Source organism: Marmota flaviventris, chromosome 13 (assembly GCF_047511675.1).
Source record: "Marmota flaviventris isolate mMarFla1 chromosome 13, mMarFla1.hap1, whole genome shotgun sequence".
NCBI lineage: Eukaryota > Metazoa > Chordata > Mammalia > Rodentia > Sciuridae > Marmota > Marmota flaviventris.
The window spans coordinates 36,444,298-36,467,504 of record NC_092510.1 but is presented as its reverse complement, the minus strand read 5'-3'; the positions used below and the strand labels follow the sequence as shown (position 1 = coordinate 36,467,504).

General features: G+C 42.8%; 1 protein-coding gene and 1 pseudogene across 1 annotated transcript in view; both read right to left on the bottom strand.

Moving 5' to 3' along the window:
• LOC139701380 (dedicator of cytokinesis protein 8-like) overlaps positions 1–23,207 on the bottom strand; it is a gene marked incomplete at its 5' end in the record, with an annotated part of 85,445 nt that overhangs the window by 18,602 nt on the left and 43,636 nt on the right. The window contains 7 exons of the mRNA XM_071600588.1: positions 8,632–8,738; positions 9,971–10,114; positions 12,636–12,872; positions 17,036–17,125; positions 18,492–18,626; positions 19,074–19,205; positions 20,389–20,535. Coding sequence (XP_071456689.1) covers positions 8,632–8,738; positions 9,971–10,114; positions 12,636–12,872; positions 17,036–17,125; positions 18,492–18,626; positions 19,074–19,205; positions 20,389–20,535 — 992 coding nt within the window. The remainder of the gene's footprint in view (positions 1–8,631; positions 8,739–9,970; positions 10,115–12,635; positions 12,873–17,035; positions 17,126–18,491; positions 18,627–19,073; positions 19,206–20,388; positions 20,536–23,207) is intronic.
• On the bottom strand, positions 4,951–6,870 carry LOC139701510 (Golgi apparatus membrane protein TVP23 homolog B pseudogene; annotated as a pseudogene).

Genomic DNA, 23,207 nt, shown 5'->3' with positions numbered 1-23,207 from the left:
CCTTCCTGTATCCCAATGACTCTTAAATTTGGTCTCTTGATGTTATCCCATATTTCTTGGATGTTCTGCTCATGGTTTCTTAACAGTCTTGCTGAGCTGTCTATGTTCTTTTCGAGTTGAAATACTTTATCTTCATTGTCTGATGTTCTATCTTCTAAGTGTTCTACTCTGCTGGTAGTATTCTCAATTGAGTTTTTAAGTTGGTTTATTGCTTCCTGCATTTCTAGGATTTCTGTTTGTTTGTTTTTTATAACCTCTATCTCCCTGTATAGTTGATCTTTTGCTTCTTGGATTTGTTTATGTAATTCATTGTTGAAGTGATCTTTCATTGTCTGATTTTGCTGTCTGATGTCTTCCTTGAGACTCCAGATCATCTGAAGCATGTATATCCTGAATTCTTTATCTGACATTCCATCTGCTGCAGCTATTACCTCTTCTAAAGTTGAGTTGACCTGCATTGCTTGTGGTCCTTTCTTTCCTTGTCTCTTCATACTGTTCGCGTTCCTTTCTACTTGGTGAAACTGTTGTGCTATTGAATTTTCCCCCTATATATTTATATTGGTCTTGTATAGTTGCAAAGTCTCCCTCGCAGGCGCGGGTGGCGGCTCTGCCCCTCCTCCAATTGGGGCAATGTGCCTACCACGCTGGCAGGCCACTGGGCCTGCTCTGCCGGTCGGTAGCAGGTCCGCCTACCTTGCAGGCGCGGGTGGTGGCTCTGTCCCTCTGCGGGCCGCTAGGCTTGTTCTGTCGGTGGTTGCAGTTCTGCCTACTTTGCAGGCGCAGGCAGCGGCACTGCCCCTCTGCAGGCCTCTGGGGCTGTTCTGCCAGTGGGTCGCAGGTCCGCCTACCTTGCAGGCGCGGGGGGCGGGGCGGCTCTACCCTTCCTCAGGCCACTGGGCCTGTTCTGTCTGTCGGTTGCAGGTCTGGCCTGTTCTGATGGTGGTCACAGTTCCGCCTACCTGGCAGGCGCGGGGGGTGGGGGGCGGCTCTGACCCTCAGCAGGCCGCTGGGCCTGCTCTGTGGGTGGTCCCTGTTCCCTCTACCTTGCCGGCGCAGGGGGAGGGGGCGGCTCTGCCTCTCAGCAGGCCGCTGCTCCTCTTCTGCCAGTGGGTCGCAGGCCCGCCTACCTTGCAGGAGTGATTGGAAGCTCTGTCCCGCCGCGGGCCACTGGGCCTTTTCTGTCGGAGGTCACAGTTCCACCTACCTGGCAGGCGCGGGGGGTGGGGGGCGGCTCTGCCCCTCAGCAGTCCGCTGGGCCTGCTCTGTGGGTGGTCCCAGTTCCCTCTACCTTGCAGGCGCAGGGGGAGGGGGCGGCTCTGCCTCTCAGCAGGCCGCTGCTCCTCTTCTGCTGGTGGGTCGCAGGCCCGCCTAACTTGCAGCGCATTTTTTTTTTTAATTCCTTTGGAATCTTGAACCTGAACTCTCCATGGGGAAAGCTACAGTGGATGTGAGAGTCCCATGAGCATGGCCACCTCCACGGGTTCCATCTCAGTGGCTTTCTCCACCTGCCCCCTGCATTGCCTCTCCCCTATACCCTGACCTGTCCACCCCAGCTGTCAAGGGCAGCCTGGCCCAATGTGAGGCCCATTTAAATTCTCAGTTTAAATCCTGGTTCTGCCTTTTGCTTGCTGTGTAATGCTGGGCTAATCACAACTGCCTTTCTTTGCCTCATTTCCTTTATAAAATGGTCCACGGGGATGAAATGGTATCATTGTGTGAGCACCTAGCCAAGGAAATGCTCCTTCAGCACAGCCTGGAGTCAGTCCTTGGTGTGAAAGGGGTGCACAGCTCAAGGAAGTCACTCTTCCTGTGTGACCCCCTCCCTGCAGATGGGGAAGCACATGACCAAAAGCCCACAATTGTGGGGGCAGGGAGTGGACCCCAGGGCAGACAGGGAGCAGCTGTGGCCTGATTTCCTGCTGTCCCCCTGGAGCCATCTGTACCTCTTCTGGATGAGCCAGCCCAGAGGCGCCTGTATGGCTGCCTCCCCAGCACAGGTGCAGCAGCCCAGTGGCCCACTGTGGGAAGGGGGCTAGGTCAGGGCTATGGGCTTGGGAAGGTGACCCCATCCTGAAAGCAAGAGGGCAGGAGGACCAAAAGCATGTCCAAGGAGGAGAGGGGAGGTGGGATAGGAGAGGAGAAGAGAGACACACTGCAGCCAAAATGGAGTTTTCTCTTTAGAGTTATTGCAGGTGGGATGAGAAAGGGGGAAGTGTCGTGTGTGTGTGTGTGTGTGTGTGTGTGTGTGTGTGCCATGCCCACAAGCACTTTAGCTATTCCACTTGGTTTTCAATTTTTTACCTAGTATCTTTAACCCATTAATGCAGTCTCTGTGGCCCTGGGAAAATGACAAGTCACTTATATTTTCCCAGTTGACCTGCTTCTGAGCAACCTCTCATGATAAAGGTTTACTTTCCCACTAAATATTCAGCTCTTTTTCCCTTTACTTTTTTTCTTCCACCCTCACTATGTGCACTTGGCTTTCCTTGCACTACTTGGGCAAATCTCTTCTTCTTTCTCTCACAGACCCTAATTCCAGTTTAAAACCATGGCCACAACACCCTGTTTTCTGACTCAATAACTGTACCTGTGCAGTAGAGCTCTCCTGGAGAGTATCTGAAACACTGTTCTTAAGGGCACCTGTACTGCTATCTTTGATTTAAATATTAAAATAAAATTTAGCCAGGTGCAGTGGGTCACACCTGTAATCTCAGTGGCTTGGGAGCCTGAGGCAGGAAGAGTCCAAGTTCAAAGCCAGACTCAGTGACTTAGCGAGGCCCTCAGTGAGACCTTAGTGAAACCCTGTCTCAAAATAAAAAAAATATAAAAAGGGCTGGGAATGTGACTCAGTGGTTAAGTCCCCCGGGATTTAATCCCTGGTACAATTTTAAAAAAATTAAATCAATTAGTCTTTATAGAAGGAAAAATCCAGATATGTAAGAAGAAAATTTAGAAAGAGTGCAGTGCCTAAAAGGGTCTGGGTGCTTTGGGGAGCCCAAAGGGGACAGAGCTTGGCAACTCTTGGCTTCTGAGGTGTTCTCTTTTACTTCAGGGAAAGGCAGTAGAGGACAGAGGTCCCACTTGGCAGCTGTGTGAAGGACAGCAGGCCTGGCTGGAGGAGTGCTGGCTGCAGCAGGTCAGCTGCCAGCCTTCTTTGTGGCTGTGTCTGGTTCCGCTACAGCTGAGTCAGAGAGGCCACTGCCAGGTGGCAGCAGAACGAGCCACGTGGACCTGGCAAGGTCATGTTTCCGCTATGAGTTCTGCATCAGTAGGCTCACTTTGGACTCCTCAGAACTCTGGGCTTATTGATCGGCAGCCTAGGTGTGTGGGAAGCTGGAGCTCACTGAAGGGGAAGTCTGAGAGCAATTCAACCCCCACTTCCCACTCCTGTCACCTCCACTCTCTAAAGCAAAGTGGTGAGATGGCAACAAACGCACTTGACAAAACAGTTATTCTGTACGTTGAACAGCTATAACTTCCTGATTGGAGTTAGAAGCAATAAAGCAGGGGTGGGGGCAGAAGAGAAGGTTTTCACATCTACTGTTTTCTTTTTCTTCTTCTCCTTTTTTTAGTGCTAGGGATTGAACCTGGAACCTTGCACAGTTCTACCACAAATCCTCATCCAGCTCTTTAAAAATTTTATTACATTTTGAGATGGGGTCTTGCTAAGTTGCTTAGGGTCTCACTGAGTTGCTGAGACTGAACTTGTAACCCTCCTGCCTCCACTTTCTGAGTAGGTGGGATTATAGGTGTGCACTACCACACCTGACTTATCTACTACTTACTAAGGGTACAATCTACATAATACCACCGTTCACCTATTTTAAGTGTAGTGTTGGTGAGTTTTAGTGAATTTATACCACCTCACCTCCCACTTTTGATCTATATGAAATAAAGTGGAGGAAAAGTCACCTGGGTTGACACAGATGAAATGTGAGAGGGCTTGTGGTTCTGCCTGCAGCCCCATCCCAATTTTTTTTTTTTTTTGCTTTGTAAACAATAGTTTTATACAAATATAAAGTTGTGCACCTTCCAAGCTATCACTCCAACAGACATTTATTCAACTAAAACAAAACATCTTTAAAAATATTTTAACAATGTACAAATACATTCACAACATAATCTGCTGATTAAAAGATTCCAACAAAGTTTCCAGTACCTACAACAGAATTTACAAATGCCTACAATAATTTGTAGATTGGTTTAGTTTACAGTTAACTATATTTCCTTGTTTAAGAAATATTATTAATACAAATGTATGATTTACAATATCTCCCTTATAGCAAGAAAAAATAGATTCATAAAATAAAATGTCGCTAGGCATTTATTACGCCAAGTATTTAAATGATTATTCTTACTATGACGTAAGAATAATATTAATTTAGTACTAAAAGATTTTATTAGTCCAAAGACCACCAAAGAGTTTCCAGGAAGTTCCAAAATAAAAATCTGACTATCCTTTCCATGAAATAAATAGAATAGCAGCAATCCCTGGGTATCCTTTAAACATAAACTATAAAGATTCCATTTATTATTTAGGCCTTAAGTATAAAAATAAAAGAAAATCTTAGAAACTAGTTAACACTACCAGCCTGAATTTGGTTTTCACTTGTGCATGTCTAAGGTAAGCAATTTCAACATGAAGTATATATTTAAAATTAACATTTTTTTCTAACTTTTTAACTCATACACAAGCCAAGTGCTTATTCTTAATCATGCAATCAACTTATTTCTGAAAATAATCTACAGAAATAGTATGTAAACACACATACCTTTGAGATAAGACTAAGAATATCCTATATTCTATGGATCAAAATGCAAATATCTCTGTAATAAGTGTAAACCTAACACATTAATTTGGGATATACTGATACATTACTATATGCATTCATATGTACACCATAAAATAAATTCTGACAATGTTTCTGGTGATATCATCATACTTCCCAGCCTCAACTACTAGAAAAAGAAAATAAAAACTTTGTTTAAAAAAAAAAACAGTTTTCATAGTAACTTTGTAAGTGAAAACAAAATAAACAAAAAAACAATGTTCCTCTATGCAACTGGACTGAGCTCTAAACAGTTCATAATCAAGAATCTCTTTGCCCATTCCCCAATATCACAGAGAACATAAGCTTTCTCTCTGTTCATTTCCAGTGTTTTGTTTTAAAAACTGCTTTCTAAGATACGAGATAGCCATGCTGGTTAAATTCTTCCGGCTGCCGGCTTTGCACCTGATGTAACCACACAGGTTGGCACTCTGTAGAACCACACCCATGATAACCACAGCCAACCACTTTACTCTGAAGGAGAAGAGAGCACTAAAGGCAAATATCACCCACAGCACTGGACAGGCAATTAGTCTTAACCAAGAGATTCTTGATTCAGCCTCTGAAAGTTTTATTCTCCTGAGGAGATACCTTACTGGACTCAAACACCCAATGATTCTTTCCATCATCATCAATATGATTCCACCACCGAAGGCCTACCATCAGTCTACTTGTGACATTCTTCATGCCCAAAAGTCACATAACAACAAGATAATCGTCACCATACAGGCAATAATGCTGCTGCTGAGCAATTCACAGAGAAGATAGACTATAATGGCACTGACTCGGAAGAACAAACGGAGAAATGATGCCACTGGATGTCGGATTTTGGATTTTCTTGGTCTATTAGTTGTCTCTTCTTCTGTGTCAAACAATGAAACATCTTTGTCATCATTGCTGTCCTGAGACAACATGGCGACCCTGCGCCAGCCCCACTTTGCCTTGTCCCATTTGTATTGGGACTTTGTCTCCCCACACATGTGGCTGGAAGCTGTGCTAAGTGTTTGCTGACATTGGTTGGAGGAGTAGCAGTTTGAGCACATTTACTTTTTTGAAGGGAAGATAGGGAAGGTAAAAGAGGCCAATGACAACAGAGATGGCCTGAGGGGTTTAGGTCTGGGGGAGGGGGAAAATGTGAAAGGGATGTAATCAAGCAACTCTATAGCCTCTCTTACTCAGTCTCCTCCATCCAGCTATAGCATCAGCACCTGGGAATTGATTAGAAGTGCAGTCTCAGGCCCCAGCATTTTTTGCAGGCCATATGGGGAGAAAGATAACATCCTCCAAAACTAAATATATAACTTCATTAAAGGACCATTCCTAGAAAATCCCATTGTCTTTTGTGTCTCTTGCCTGAGACTAGTTTTTCTCAGCTCCATTTGTAGTAACTTTTCCTGGGGCTGGGAGCTAATTAGGAATGTGAGTTCAATAAGGATTTCTTAGATACACTTAACCAGGTGGAGTCCTAGAAATGATCACACCCACAAGATACTGGATTGAAGATATAGTGCAGAAAATCAATTTGAACTATAAGCAAAAAGAAAAATCACTTCTTCCCTAATAAGCTTCCCTTTACATTTAAACTGTACGCAAAGTCCTGTTTACTAATATTGTTGCCTCTCTGATCTTTGCTTCCTGTCCTGGCAGGCTTTCAAGAACATGCTGCTCTAGCAGGACTGAGAGGAGCCCAGAAGCACCGTTGGCATTCCTGACTCCAAGTCTTGCGGTCATGATGGTTCATTTGCCAGTAATGGCTTCCTCTTCCCCTACCCCTTTTCTTCCCAACAGATATTCAAGACAAGGTTTAAGTGGCATTTTTCCACAAAGCCTGTTCTAATCACTCCATTCTGTAGTGGACCTGCCTTTTCTGATCTCTGTAGTCCTATATTTAGAACACTTAGCGTTCTTAGTGCAGGCTGCTTTGTGTTGTTATTCGACTGTGTGGAGGTGTGGACGATCATCAAGAACAGATGCTCCCTGCTCTTGTTCCCCTAACTAATATCATACCTGGGTCACAGAAAGGACTCATTAAGATTTCACAGGTCCCTTCAGAAGTCCAGAGAGCCCTTGGAACATTGCAACCTTTGAAGGCCATATTTCCAACCTCAGCATCCTGATGAGTTTTCAATGAATTTAACAAACTTTAACTTTTGGCCTCCTTTCTCCCTCATCTGTCAAGTAAGCTTATTCCTATCCTTTATATGCTATAGTGTTAGTCAGCTTCTTGTTTCTGTGACAAAAATACTTGACAAGAACAATTTAGAGGAGGAAAAGTTTATTTTGAGCTCATAGTTTCCAAGGTTTAGTCTATGGTTGGCTGACCCCATTGTTCTGGGCCCAAGGTGAGGGACAACATCATGGTGGCCAGGAAGCAGAGAGAGCAAGAGAAAAAGGGCCACAGGGAAGATGAACCCTTCCAGGTCACATTCCAAGTGACCCATTTCCTCCAGCCATGTCCCACCTGCTTACAGTTATCACCCAGTTTGTCCATTCAAATTAAGATGGAGTGATAAGGTTATGGTTCCCCTAATCCAAGCATTTCTCCTTGAACATTCCTACATTAATACAGGAGCTCCTAGGGGACACTTCATATCCAAATCACAACTGCGGCTCTAAGATTCTAGATAAAAAGAAACATTGGCATACATTTTTCTGATGTCCTTTTCTCTTGTAGGTGAAATGCCATCACATCCTTCCTAGTAATTCTTTTAAGGTCTCAGAGATGCAATACACCTGTCTATATTTTAAGAGATTCTAAGACTGCCCAAAGACCTACTTCCTGTCCAGGCTGACCCAGCTGCTCTGGAAGCCAGTTCCACTGCAGAATTCAGAAGCAGAGATGAGGCCTGTGTGACAAGGGGAAGTGTCTTCAGGATGACACTTTTGCAAAATCCCAGCTTGAGAACCTTACCTTTACCTCTCCATTTGAGGCAGTATCTCTTTCTCGGTTTTTAAAAACAAGTTATTTATGATTTGGGAAATTACAAAAATTGTCAATGCTAAGAACTTCTGGGATGCTAATGCATCAGTGGGCTATCAGAACATTGGTGGAAATGTGGACTATTCAGATGCAGATCACCTGATTTGAACTCAGCCTCTGACTGGCTATGTGACTGTAAGTGAAATCACACCCCGTCTCTGAACCTCTGATTCCTCTTTTGTAAAATGAGGATGATGATGTACCTGTTTTACACTGTGACTGTGAGGCATACATGAGATTGTAGACATGAAGTGGCACTTCACAGTTTAAGTATAAATTACTTATTAGTAGTAGATGTAGTACTGCTCTACTGCAGTGGTTCTCAAACTTCAGTGCACATCAGCATCAGTCAGCAGGACTTTTAAAATAAAATAAAATACTTAATTTTATTTATATATTTTTATATGGTGATGAGGATTGGACCCAGTGCCTCACATGTGCTAGGCAAGCGCTCTACCACTGAACCACAACCCCAGTCCCCAGCAGAACTTTTAATGCAGAAATTGCTGGAACCCACCCCATGGGATTGGGTAGATGAGAGGTGCCTGAGACTCCTTCTTTCCCTCCCTCCCTCCCTCCCTCCTTCCTTCCTTCCTTTCTTCCTTCCTTCCCTCCCTTCCTGCCTCCTTTTCTATATTTGCAGTGCTGGGGATTAAGCCCAGAGTCTTGTGCATGCTAGGTAAGTGTTCTACCATTAAGCTATACCTCCAGCACCATTTTATCTTTTTAGTAGGTTCTCAAGTGATACTAAAGATGCTGGTATGGGGAACACATTTAGAGAACCACTGCTGTACTGAAATTCCCACCCATTTCCATTCTTACCTCATTATGAATTCCTTAAAGCATAACCTCAACTTGTTGTGATGTCGATAGAGTTTTGGGTCAGCTGGAATTTCGGCCAAGAACACTTGGGCTACTTCCAGTGGTCCCTGATGGAAAAAAGTAAGAAAACAAAATTGATATTGGAAAGAAAATTACATTATTTGGAGAAAATGTTGGAGTGGCTTCTTAGTTTTAACATTTAATTTTGTAGTTGGTTTGACTAAAACAAAAAGTCAAGGAAGGTCTTGAGCTTCTCAGGTAACTCTGATTCCTTAGGAGGAATCCTAAGTTTTAGGAGAATACTCACAGGTATAAATAGGCTTTCCTTGATACATAAAGGTAAAGCAAATGCATCAAAAGTTATGTGCCTCCAGTTTTTCTAACAATTGCCTTATCTCTCTGCTCAGACCCACTTATCTGGTTACCCTAGTGTTGACATCATTTTGCACAAGTGCCAGCTAGAGTCGGAGAGCTGTACAGTATTCAGATAGTCTGTGGCTGTGGGTTTACCGAGGCTTCCATTTTCATCAAAGGATTGGCACTTACAAAAACAAAAATCTTCCTAATTATTTTCTGATCTTGGAAAGGCAACAGTCATTTCTCCTCTAGCTGATTCGGCTCTCCTGATGTTAAGTGGACTCAGAATTTTGCTAGTGAATCCTCAGATGGAAAATGTGTTCAGTGAATAAAGAGTCACGATGCGCCTTGAATTTTTGAGTGTGGAGGGTGGGACAAGTGAGCATCTAGAACTGACATTAAGGGGGCCCATTGATTAGAGAGTTCTAGGCTAATACCTCCCTCCATTTGAGACAGGCTTAGTCCCAAGCTGAGTTTAGGAATTAGAGTTCTAAGAAGTCTGAGAAGGTCTAGTCAGGTCTGAAGTGACCTAAGGAGCCTGATTCCTAGGAACTCCTTGCTGGCAAGGCCCTTGGCCTGTCAGTTCATCTGGTGACTGATCCAGGAGCTAGACTGTCTAAGCCTTTGCTCCTCTCTCCTACAGAGAGGCTTAGCTTAGTCTGAAGTCCTGAAACAACCTTGCCTACACTGGGCATGACTAAGCTCTCTTCAACAGGACCCCAGTCCTGGGTCATACTGCCAGGTCTGGCCCTGATGTGGCATTCCTTAAACCTGGTCTGCTTATCTCTAGGATTTCTTTTCTACCTTAAGTTGTTAAACAAAAAAGAGGCCTCCTAAAAGTCTTCTAAACCCCAGGAGTGTTCAGTTTAAATTTAGAAACATTGTTTGTACGTGGATCAGACTTATCAACCCCAAGGAGGGAGGTAGACATCACAACCAAAGCACTGAGAACTAGAGGAGCTGCCGCCAGCTCGCTTGTTACCTGATTTACAGTGGCTCCTACAGAGCCCTGAAGCACCATCTGAAGCATCTTCGCATCAGGGGGCTCCTGGTTAATGGCCACTGCTAACTGCAGGGTCTTCTTCTTCATGTCTTCAATGGCAACTTCCATTGGAGTCAAAACAAACTGAGCATAAGACACAAATGTGGGGAAGTTACTGTCTGATCTCACAAGCCATGAACAAACCTGGAGCTACATCAGAGAGGGCACCTGGATTTGAAGAAGCAGTGAAGACTTTCTGAGTAATCTTAATAGGTTTAAAAGAAGGAAGGACCTAACGTGTCCAGAGTACTTACCATGTTCCAGGAACTTTATATACATTTAAAATTTATTCTTTTAAACATTTTTCCCGTTCTGTCCATTTTATACTCAAAGGGGGATTTATAGGCTTAAGTTCTATAAAACGACACAGGTAGTCAATAGCAAGGTCCTATTATGTCTGCATTCATATGTTCTTTCCATTCTGATCCTGAATGTGATGGGTTAAATCCTATCCCCCAATTTCATATGTTGAAGTCCTAACCTCCAGTAGCTCTGAATGTGACCCCATTTGGACAGAGGCCTTCAGTGAGGTAATCAAGTTATTTCTGTGCTATGCCTAGAATAATTTAGTGTTCAAAAGTGAAAACAAAAAGAAACACAGGAATGCCTTCCAAACCCACCTCCTGTTGACTGAGTCCCCAGGTCATGCCCTCTGTGCCCTCTGTGAATCCCCTTTGCTGACACGGTTGTCTTACTCAACATTGGCTGGTGGGCTCAGCCATTGCTGTGCTTGCCCAATGAAGTGGATATTCACAAGCCATCTACTGCTCACTGACTTGATGATGCCTGTTATACTTGTTATTTTAATGACCTAATCTAATTAAATAAAGCCTAAACTGATGAACTATGGGTGTGGATAGAAAAAGAGTTGTTTCTAAGAAAACTGAGCTGAGTGCTTGGGCAAGACAATATGAAAGTGAGCTGTTATAAAAATTCCTGTCATATTAGGTATGCTCAAGACAACTATAAAAGGCTAAGGGAAGAAATCATAAAAATATAGAAGCTTTCTACTCTCGTATTGTTGAACAAGAATCTTTAAGGCCTCATTCTTCTTTACAGAAAGCAAAACTGAAAATCATGGACAATGCACTATGGGTGTGGTTTATACAAGAAAGACAATGCTGAATTGTGATCAGTGAACCCATAATCACAGAAGGTTGTGTCACTATATAAAAAAAGATGACATGTATAGGTATATGTAGCTGTTTTAAAGAAAAATAAAATGCTCAAAGCATATAATTTTGAACAATTCTGTGGTTTAAGAACTTTCTTTTTTTCTTTTAAACTGGGGATTAAACCCAAGGGTGCATAACTACTGAGCCACATTCCTAGCCCTTTTCATTTTAAGATAGGGTCTTGCTAAATTACATAGGGACTCGCTAAGTTGCTGAGGCTGGCTTTGAACTAGCATTCCTCCTGCCTCAGCCTCCAGAGTTGATGGAGTTATAGGGCTGTGCTACCAAGCCCAGCATTGTGGATTTTTTTTTTTTTTTTTTTTATCAGTCCTATTAAAACAGGTCAACAGTCTTCTGAACACAGAGGTCTTTTCTGCCAATATATAGATGAAGAAACTGAGGACAAGTAGCTTGTGCAAAGTCACAGGAAGAAGCGTGGACTAGAAGTCAGTTGGTTCACTTGTCTCATGGTCTCTTCCAATAACACACCACTAACTCCATGGGGCTGCTCACTCAGGCGCCTGTCTCTAATAATTAACAAAAAACTATGCCTAAATCATTTATGTGCTTTTAGGTATTCAAAAATTTTACATAAAATATTTAAAATTTAAATAATTTATCCCATGGGGATTGGTTCCAGGACACCCCTTCCCATACCAAAATCTGAGGATGCTCAAGCCCTTCACATAAAATGGTATAGTATGTGTACATACTTCCTGTACTTTAAACCATCTCTAGATGACTTATAGTACCTAACCCAGTGCAAATGCTATGTAAATAGTCAAAGCATATTGTTTAGGGAATAGTGAGGAGAAAAAAGTCTGTATGTGTTCAGTATAGATGCAATGATTCTCCCCCAGTATTTCAGTCTGTGGTTGGTTGACTGGATGGCTGTGGAGGATATGAAGGGACAACTGTATATATACTTTATTTAAGTATATATTTAAAATAGAAATAAATATTAAACATTGCAATTAAATATGTAAACGTATTTACACTAGAGATATAGCTCTAAAGTGTTGAATAGTTAATATAAAACAGGGCTATAAAACACATACATGCCTAAATGGGATTCCCTGGCATCTTGAGGGTATGGCTCAATCATATATTGTTGTTGTTGTTTTTTTGGGGGGAGGGGGGCTGGGGATTAAACTCAGGGGCACTAAACCACTCAGCCACACCCCCAGCCCTATTTTGTATTTTATTTAGAGACAAGGTCTCACTGAGTTGCTTAGTACCTCACTTTGAACTTGAGATCCTCCTGACTCAGCCTCCTGAGCTGCTGGGTCAATCACAGTATTTTAAGTGTGCCCCCCTCTTCATGTTCCACTCCAGCCTTCCTTGAGGGAGTGCTGAGCTGTGTGTGTCCTGGGCGGGGGGTCACCCAGGCCCACTCCTTCATGGTGGCTGTTCCCCTCTGGGCACGTTACCTCCTCCTTCTGGATGACGCTGATCCTGGTCTTGATGTAGGGGAAGGCGTGCATGGTGGTCAGGACCGTGTTCCTCCGGTACTGCTCGTGCAGCTCTCCACGAGGCCGTCCCTCGAGGGTGAAGGGGGTGGTGTACATGAACCTCCGCAGGTTGAAATTCTTCTCAAAGTAGGTTACCCTGTCTTTCATCTCATACTCATCAAAGTAAGGCTCCACAAAAGTGATCTGTATGTAGGCCTGGAGGGAGAGGCAAGGGGAAGGAGGAGATGAGCCATTCTGCAAAGAGGATCCATGACACACTGAAGGGCGTGCTGGAACAGGGCGCGTGGAAGCTACTGGGGCTGAGCGCATCAAGGGAGCATTCAGAACCGGCAGCTCCTCCTTTCCACCCCAGGGAAAGAAAGGGCCATGAGGAAGAGGAGAGGAATGTGCCTGTGGGAAGAGTCTGCAACTCCAGCTGCTCTTTCCAAGCAGAGCAGACCGATCCAACAGAAGCCTCAGAATGGAGATTTGCAAACTGCTATTCCTAAGAGCCAAGCTTGATTTTCCAGAGTTACCATGACTGTAACACACTTAGAAAGTGTGCATGGTCAGACTGAGAAAACTAATAATACCAAGTGCTGGCAGGGACCGACAGCAGGTGAAACTTTCATGCACAGATGCGGGGATGCAGGATACACAGCCACCCGGCAAAACAGGTTAGCAACTTCTCATACAGTTAATGAACTGGCCTTCAGCCCTTGATCTCATTCCTACCTACATGGGTGTTCAAGAGAAATGAAAACTTAGGGCCACACAAAACCCTGTACAAAAATGTCGATAGTCACATTATTCATAAGACAAAAACTAGAAATAAACCAAACCAAAGGGATAAACAAACAGTGGCACAGGAAGAGAGCAGAATAGTATTCATCAGTAGGCAGGACTGAACCATAACACTATGGATGCACCAGATGGGCCATGCTAAGTAAGAGAAGCCAGCCTCAAAGGGCTATGTGTGATTCCACATGGGTACTTTCTGGAAGAGACACTGGTACAGAGATGGAATACAGATGAGGGACTTTCAGGGCTGGAAACAGAAAATCACTACAAAGCAGCATGGGGAAATGTTTTGGAGTGATGTATCATGATTGTGGCTACACATATTGGTCAAAACTCAAAGAACTAAAACTAAAACATTGAATTTAACTGTATGTGCAACATTTAAACACACTCATGTGCATGCGTGCACACACACACAGTGAAAAAGGTGCTTATTAATTAAGAAGGTATCTTTATTTTTATTTTTTTGTGGTACTGGGGATTGAGCCCTCAGGTGCTCTACCACTGAGTTATATCCCCTGTCCTTTTTATTTTTTATTTTTGAGGCAGGGTCTCGCTAAGTTGCTGAGGCTAACCTCCCTCCAACTTGCCATCCTCCTGCCTCTGCTTCCTGAGTTGTTGGGATTACAGGTGTGCACCACTATGCAGCAGAAAGGCATCTTTAAAAAGTAAAGAAAGAAAGAAAAAGAATGGCAGTGGGCACAGATGCTTCAGGGGAGTGGATGGGTGGGGTCACTGACCTCAGACCGTGAATCACTATTTAGTATAATGAAATCTGGTTGTGATTCTAGGCTCTCATCCAAGCTCTCATAACCCACCTTGGGGATTTAAGAAGAGGGGAGACGTGGTCCTTGTGTTAGTGGTGAATCTTGAGGTCAGTGGTGATTCTGCATAGTTTACACTATGCACAGATTGCTCTGGGCCACTCAGCCAATCCAAGGGCTCCAGATATTTCTGTCTAAAGCTTAGTTCAACTCTTATCACAGTTACTATTTTCAAGTCTAGGCTAGGAATGTGTCTTAAACAAGCAAATATTCTAAAAAATGTAGAAGAAAAGCAAACTCTGAAATATGGCTAGTTCCTCCCTATTTGCATCATCTTCATAACATCCCAGAAGACAGAGCTGAGGGAGGAGTCTGGATGGTTCACCGGTCACAAACAGTGCTATCAGATGGTGAGTGCCCCCTGTCCCTGGCCCTTTGTAGCACCTGCATTGCGTTATTTCCAGCAGCCCAGAACATCATATGTGTCTTTGAAGTGGACTGGGCAGGCAGTTCTCCCCCTGTGGGAATATAAAGAATATGTTGGCTCTTTGTCTCTGTTTTCTCCACAGAGCTTCAAAAACCCTTGGAATTTCCTGAGTGACAGGAGTCTTTGTTATGCTAATAAGGCGACCAGCCCTGGGCTTATGAATAGCTTCAGGTGGTCACCAAAAAGACCAATCTTATGATCAGACTGCTGGAACTTTGGGCCCGCCTGAGCTCTGAGAAGGGGGAGGGGCTGGACAGTGTGTTTTATCACGTGGCTACTGATTTATTCAAACACACCTATGTCATGAAACCCCAATAAAAACTGGCCACCCGGAGACTCAGTGGAACTTTCTGGCTGACGAAGGCAGTGATGTGCTGGCAGAGTACTGTGCCTGGATTCTACTCAGCAAGGGCACAGAAACTATGTGCTCTATCCCAGACCTTCGCCTATGTGTGCCCTTCATTGTATGTCTGTAATCAGAAGAATGGTATTTCTTGAGTTCTGTGAGTCATTCTAGTGAATTATCTGACCTTAGAGGTGTCATGGGAACTCCTAAATTTGTAGCTAGTTAGAAATGTGGGCAAGGTGCTATGGCACACGCCTGTGATTCCAGCAGCCCGATAGTTTGCGACAGGAGGATCATGAGTTCAAAGCCAGCTTCAGCAAAAGCGAGGCACTAAGCAACTCAGGGAGACCCTGTCTCTAAATAAAATACAAAATAGGGCTGGGGATGTGGCTCGGTGGCTGAGTGCCTCTGAGTTCGATAGAGGACTGAGCTTGGGGAGTCTGATGCTAATTCTGGGTGGTAAGCATCAGAGTTGTATTGAGGTACACATAGATGGGGGTGAAATGGAATAGCCTGGGATAAACATGGGAAAACTGAAGGTCAAGCCCTTTTTGTCATTTCTCCAACAGCACAGAGATCCTGCACTCGGCTGGAAGGAGTACCTGCAGGCTAAAGAATGATACCTCTAAATACAGTCAGGGGAATGACACTGGCCAAATTATATCATTACATTGCGGGCATGTTCAAATATGTAACAACAAATCCCACTGTTATGTACAATTACAATGACTGATAAAAGTATGGGAAAAAATAGCTGTCAGGCAGAAGTCTACATTTTTGAAACATGTTGTAAATTGAGAGTCTAAAGAGTTTATAGAAAGCCAGTAAAGAGCAGTGATGTGGGTTTGGACATGACAGACCCCATGTTGGAGTATTGGCTCTGTCACTTTGATACTCTTGGAAAATTGCCCAACATTTCTATTACCTCAGTTTTCATATCTGGAAACAGAAACAACAAAGCCTATTTTTAATTTTTTTTATTTAAAGAGAGAGGGGGGGAGAGAGAGAAAGAGAGAGAGAGAGAGAGAGAGAGAGAGAGAATTTTTAAATATTTATTTTTCAGTTTTTGGTGGACACAACATCTTTATTTTTTATTTTATGTGGTGCTGACGATCGAACCCAGCACCCCGCGCATGCCAGGTGAGCACGTTACCGCTTGAGCCACATCCCCAGCCCCAACAAAGCCTATTTTTGAGGGCTGTTTGGGAATGAAATGAAAGGATGATAAAGGGTCTGATGCAGTGCCAGGAACACTGTAGGTGCTTTTTTTTTTTTTTTTCTTTCTGATACTGGGGATTGAACCCAGGTCCTTCCACATGCTAGAAAAGCACTCTATCATTGAGCTACATCCCCAGTTCCAGTTGAGGCTTGATAAATGAAAGCTCCTGTTGTGATTCGTGCCTTTGAGTATGTTTTCTTGAAGACCTAATAACCACATATGCAAATATGTGGTTGTGTACACCTGTAATTCCTGCTACTGGGGAGGCTGAGGCAGGAGGACTGCAAAATTCAGGGCCCACCTGGCAACTGAATGAAACCCTGTGTCAAAATAAATATTTACAGAAAGGGCTTGGGATGTAGCTTTGGGGTAGGATGTTCCTTGGTTCAATCCCTAGTACTGGGGGCAGGGGCAGGGGCGGATTGGAGACCTAATAAATCTATAATGGAGCCCTAGACAAAAATGTTTGGTTGCCTTTAAATGACTGGTGAGGGGCTGGGATTGTGGCTCAGTGGTAGAGCACTCACCTAGCACGGATGGGACCCGGGTTCGATTCTCAGCACCACATTAAAAAAATAAAATAAAAAGGCATTGTGTTGTGTCCATCTACAAAAAAGATTCTCTCTGTCTCTCTCTCTCTCCTTTTAAAAAAAAAAATGACTGGTGAATCAATTCAGACAGAGGGCAGTCATTTTGTATTCTTAGGGTAGCATAAGGGGACTCAGGAACCTGATGGTTCTTTTTGGCAAATTTTCTCCATACCTTGTTAGGATCCAACTTGGTTTTGTCCACTGGGGTAGAATCTTTTATCACTTCCACAAATTCTGCACCAAAACACTGACCATAAAACCCCTAGGTAAGAGGAAACAATAGTTTATAAAGGTAATTTTAACATAATGCAACTTTCTGTCTTCTCAGAAGTGGAGTAAGTTTGGAACAAGTGCAGTTTGTTCATTGATTATTCAGAGTCCCTCTGAGCTAATGAGCACAGTTCAGCATTTCCTGAGACATAAATAAAAATATGAGGAAGTCCAGCACCGTCAATTGATATATGATTCTCTACAAAGTGTACACTGTCTCGTATTCAGTGAGCGTCATCCTATTTCCTGAGGCATCTGCAGAAGTATGGCACAGTTTACCTCTTTTTGTATCTTGAGAACTTAGAGGTCACCAGGCTTCCCAAACCACTATGTGCAAGAAGACAACATATACACCTTTAATTCTAAGTCGGGGGAACAATATTAGGGAACCAATTGGCCTGAGTCAGTGACTACTTTTCCTTCTTATGAGCTTATTGTCTTTGGGCAAGACGCCCAACCACTCTGGGCCATGGCTTCTTTGAGTCAAGTAAGGATAAAAGTCCTTTTCTTATTTGGCAAGGATAATAGTTCAAGGAACAATTAGGTAACAAAAGTGTTTTAAGTTTTATAGATATAAAAGGGCATATATCCCAAGCAATAGCAAGAAAGAATAAGGAGTGACTCTTTGGTTAATAGTTGTCAGCACTTCAGGGGACCTTAGTCACTCAGCCCCAGAAGGTGCTGTTTTGGAGGCACCCCTTGGGTTTCTTCCTGGGTTTTTGATAGTCTTCCTTTCAATAACTTTTTTTTTTTTTGGATTTTTCTTCACACAGTTTCTTTTTTGTCCATCTTTTCAGCCTTTCCTGCCAGAACATGCTGCTTTTTTTGGTTACATTACCGACCAAGTATAGATGGCAGGTTGCAGCTACTGTCAAGAATGTCCTTATCAGAACAGCCTGTGCTGTCCAGCAACACCACAATGACAGCCACAACGTTTTGCAGGAGGGTGACTCAGAAGTATGACTGTATTGCTTAGAAGTTAAGATGGCAAACTTCACCCTAAAAAACCCTTTTACTCTGCATCTGTTAGTATATATCACTAACATTGGGAATGGAGCATAAGAAGATGTGACATTGACTGGATTTTATATAGACCTGAAAAGTAAACATTCATGATGTAAATTTATAAAATTTTAAAGACATGTACAGGATCTTAGGGGAAAACTATGCAAATCTTGCTTTACCTCATGATCTCAGCTAACCCTTCATATAATAAATACATAATAAATGTAATGTGGAAAATGTATGTATACCTCAATGCTGAATCCTGGCCTTTTTTTTTCCTTTTTGGTAGTGATTCACTCTAACTTGTTGTTGTGAAGTATACAATGGCAAGCACACAAAAGCACTTTTCTTACCTCTAGTCTATGTGAGATCTCAGGAAGCTTTGTAATTGCAGGTTCCTTGTAAACAAATTCCTGCTCATCCAAATCCCCAAATTTGGATCCATAGAAACCAACTCGGAAGTAAGTTCCAAACATTCTCTTGTGATCCTATTAAGCAAAATAAGAAAACCTCTCTCTAGTGATGTCATTCTTGAGGATCCACTGGGTTAAAAAGGTTTTTTATTATGTTACAAACATATCAATTCTACAGTTGATGTAAACAAAAATACCTCTACTAAGCAAAGTCAATGTTTATAGAATAAATTTTGGAAATAATAACGAAAGAAATCCCATGAAAGATTTCTTGGACTTTATTTTAAGTGAATTTAAAAGATTCTCACATTTCCTGGTTTTAAAGTAAGTCAAGCTGCCTTTCACACTGTGAAATCTGGACCTCTGTCAGTTTTGAGCCCTTTTCTGTTTGATGGGTGAGAACTGCAGTAATGTGCTCAAGGTCAATGAGTTTCTAGAGAGGAAGGAGGACTGACCACCGTCTCCAGGACAGGGTCATCTACCACTCAGTAACAGTACCCATTAGCAAAGACACCCAGCTACCTTGTTAATGATGTTGTCGAAGGCCTTCTGCAGCTTGTCATGAGTGGAGGTCAGCTTCCGGAAGTCTCGATGCGCTTCCAGAATAGGGATGACCAGCTTGTAGACCTCATTAACCGTCTCATACAAGCCTCCCTTAGAGAGACGAGAAGAGCATCAAAGAAAATTTAATACAATGGAAACTTAAGAGCAACCAGAGTTTATTATGCAAACAATGTGCTGGAGAATGGATATACCTCTGCGCCACAGTATTTTACACAGCAGGAATGCTGTCCCTGCATCTCAGCAATCAAAATGGCCCAGACACATTGCTAAGTGGTCCTATATGAAGATGTTAAAGAGAAGGGCTTTCTCAAACTAAAAGGAGAGAAGATTTGGCACCGAAAACTAAGAACATTCAGGAAGGCAGCATTTATGTATTTAAATAGCGTCAGAGGTCCTCTTCTAGACAGATGCTCATTGCATGCCCATCAGGATTCTAGCTAAAATTTCAAGAAAATAAGAGTATATTGGACCTTTTCTGAATCCTGAATGAGAAAGCACGAAAAAAAAAGAAGACAATGGTTAAAACAATAATTAATATACATAGAAGTTATAGGGAGAAAATTTGGAGGTGAAAAGCAGAAAATAAAGAATAATATAGGGAGAAAAATAAATTGGTTATTCTAAATATAGTGAAATATTAAATATTTACTTGGCTTACAATGTGGGGGAAGGAGATCATTAAAGCAAAAATGGATAAGAGGCTTTTCTCTTTGATCTGAATCCAGTGACGTCTTCTATATATATTTTTCTCTTATTTGGAGCATTCAGACCCTGATTAGGCTAATGCGGGGAGTGTCTGTGGTTTTGCTCCTGCATTTCTCTGAGCTGGTCCTGCCTGTAAGGCTCTTGAAGATGACTTGGTTGTTAGGAGGGAGGACACCATGGATTTCTGCCCTCTCCCTGCAGTGGCTCCTTCCCATATTTTTCTCTCTGAGAGAGAATGTGAGGGAGTAAGAACATGCTTCGTCATTTATTGTGTAACCCTGGGCAAGCCATTTCACCTTTCTGTGGCTTAGTTTCCATCCCTATTAAATGGAAATAATACTGTGAAACTGCTGTCCAGCCAACACGCATGTAGTGAAAACCAGAACACAGCAGTGATGAAAGGCCTTCTCACCTCCCTTGGAGAGCTGATGCAATCTGTGCACATCAAAGTCCTCCCTAGGCCCTGCCCCTGTCCTGCATGCCCCTGGCATCTGTGGAGAGGGGCTCACTAGGCCGTTAAGGCTGGGCATTCCCGAGCTCAGCCCTGGGTTGCCCTCTGGACACTGACCGTGCTGAAGAGCTCTGCAGCCTGTTCCAGGAGGCCCACCAGGCCGCTCTCAGTGAAGTACCGGCCGGAGCACACCCCATCCTCATCGGGTGACAAGGTGTCATCGGAGACTGCAGACTCCTCCAGCACGTTGGAAGAAATATTCTGTAAGAAAACACAGTATGAGCCCAGAGAACATGGGACCAGTCAAATACTGGACCATAGGAATCCAGAAGGTAGGAATGCGGAAGCAGAACTCCAGGATCCTAGCCAGGTGCCGTGGTGCACACCTGTAATCCCAGTGGCTCAGGAGGCTGAGACAGGAGGATCAGGAATTCCAAGCCAGCCTCAGCAATGGTAAGGCAAAAAGCAGCTTAGTGGGACCCTGACTCCAAGTAAAATGCAAAATAGGGCTGGGGATGTGGCTCAGTGGTCTAGTGCCTCTGTGTTGTTCAATCCCTGGTACCAAAAATAAATAAATAAATAAAAAATAATAAAGAACTCCAGGATCCTCACCAAGGCTGTGATTATGGCAGGTCTGATGCTCTACCCAGAAGAGTTCCTGGCTGACATTCATTTTGAAAGCATACATTGAGCAGCCAGTCTTCAAACCCCCACATTTCCTTTCTACTTTTAACCACCAGGAGATTTTTATATAAGGAACATTTCCCTTCGTATAACAACAATTGAGTGGAAGCAACCCCTCATTAGCAAAAACGACCGTAAGGGCCAAACAGCAAGGGTCTTGGTTTTTAAAAAGCAAAGGCCAACACTCAGTTAACTCGGCTCTTTGTCATATTAGCTCAATAAATCTCTGACTTCTGTTTTTCTCCTGAAGTCTTGACTTTCAGGTAAATAGCCAGTTGTGTTTATATTGATAAGATAACACTAACAAGCAATGGTTTCTTTATGGAAGTTTTTTCTTTGTTTTTAAGTGCTAAGGATTGAAACCAGGGTCTTGCACATTCTGGGCAAGTGATCTATGCCCGTGCTACATCACCAGCATTCCCCTTTATTTTTCTTTGAGACAGGGTCTCACTAAGTTGCTGAGCCTCAACTTGAAATTCTCCTGCCTAAGCCTCCCAAGTGGCTGGAATTATAGGCATGCACCACTGTGCCAAGATTTTATGGAAGTTTTTACAGCAGTGCAGTAGTTAGTGTTTTTTCCCCTGAACATTTTTGTTTCTACACATTTTTTACTTATATAAATTATAGAAGTTAGAGCCTAGTGGTCAGGGATAGTATGACCTGAATGAGAAAACCAAGGTACAAATTTGGGGAAGTACTTATTCCCAGGGTCACGGAAGTGCTAATTCTGTACTTGTTTGGTCCTGAGAGTAAAGTACCTCTTTATATTCTGCACCTTGTGCTCCTTGCTTGCCTTACCCAAGCTATGATCTTGGCAATTACTTTAACTCTTGATAGGTTAAAAGTCTTTTTTTTTTCTCTCACAGCTATGGAAGAAAGGCACACAATGCATAAATGAAATAGAAAGCCTTCTTAGCTTAGGTATTGCAAACCAGTAGCACATATGCCACTCCTTCCTATTGCTGTGTACATGGCAGACATAACTAGTTAATTACAGCACTCTTTCCCCTCTGAACTTGGATATATTTTCAAAATTCTTTCAGCATACTGCTCCAGTCACCACTACCTATTAGATCAGAGATGGCTTGTAAAGTAAATGCTGTCTGCCAGTTCAACTTTAGCAACCAATGAAGAAATAGTTGTTATCCAATATCGTAATGCACTTTAATGAATATAGGTGGAGTTTCTCAAAATCTTTTGTTACCAGTCTTTCTTCCAAAGAAATTAAATGCTCAACTAACAGAGCCAGCGTCACTGGTCCGTATCTAAAAGTATGAAGGGTTCTTCCAAAGAAAATTAGTATGCTTTAAGTTGTAGAATGAAGGCCTATTATGTTTCTGAACTGGAGATAACAGAAGATTCAACAAATTCAGTTGGAAGAATCTAATAACTCAGGAAACTAGTACTATTAGAATTGTATGCAATTTTCCACATGTAGAGAAATAGATATGAAGCTCAACAACTTATTAGTTTATTACCCAGAGGAAAAAGATTTGGGAAAGACTTTCCTGGCTTCTGGCTTAGGGATGTAAAACTTGTTGCAGAATCTGAGAATGTGTGCATATCTACATTTGTGAAATAAATGTTGCTCTCTAGGGCATAGAATTTCAATGATTTCAGTTTCTTGGAATTCAGTGACCTCAAAGTTATTTTTCCTTGCACAGACTTATCTCCAATTTACAAGTATTTTCCAAAGGCTCGATTTTATTGGAGTTGAACGAGGATAAAAACTGAAGCAAAGAGCATTTAAGAAATTAACAGTGGACATCTGATAACACTGCCCAGAATTCCTTCACTCTACAATGTAAAGCATCCTAATTTTCTTAGGAAGAACCCTCATAGTTGTAGGTATGGACCAGTGACTCTGGCTCAGTTAGTTGGAACATTTGATTTCTTTGGCAATTATGATTGATTCAGAATGAGCACATGACCCCATCAGAATGAAAAGATACTCTGAGATTTTCTTTGAACAGGCTTCTGGACTTGAGCCTGGAGATGGAAACCTAAATCTTACTCAGTAAATGTGGGGAGCATGAAGCCCAACAGAGGCTAGGACAGGAAGAGGCGATGACTCTGGGATCTGATGATCTCTGAGGTCTCCAGCTCTAGTTGGTGAGTACTTCTCCGGGCTAGCCTCCCTCATGGGGGCTGGTAAGTTCCATTTGTACCTTAGGCACTGTGGGTTGTAAGTTCTGTCGCTTTTAAGCATCCATTTCTAAACTGACTGGTTATGTCTCATTTGAGAGAAATGA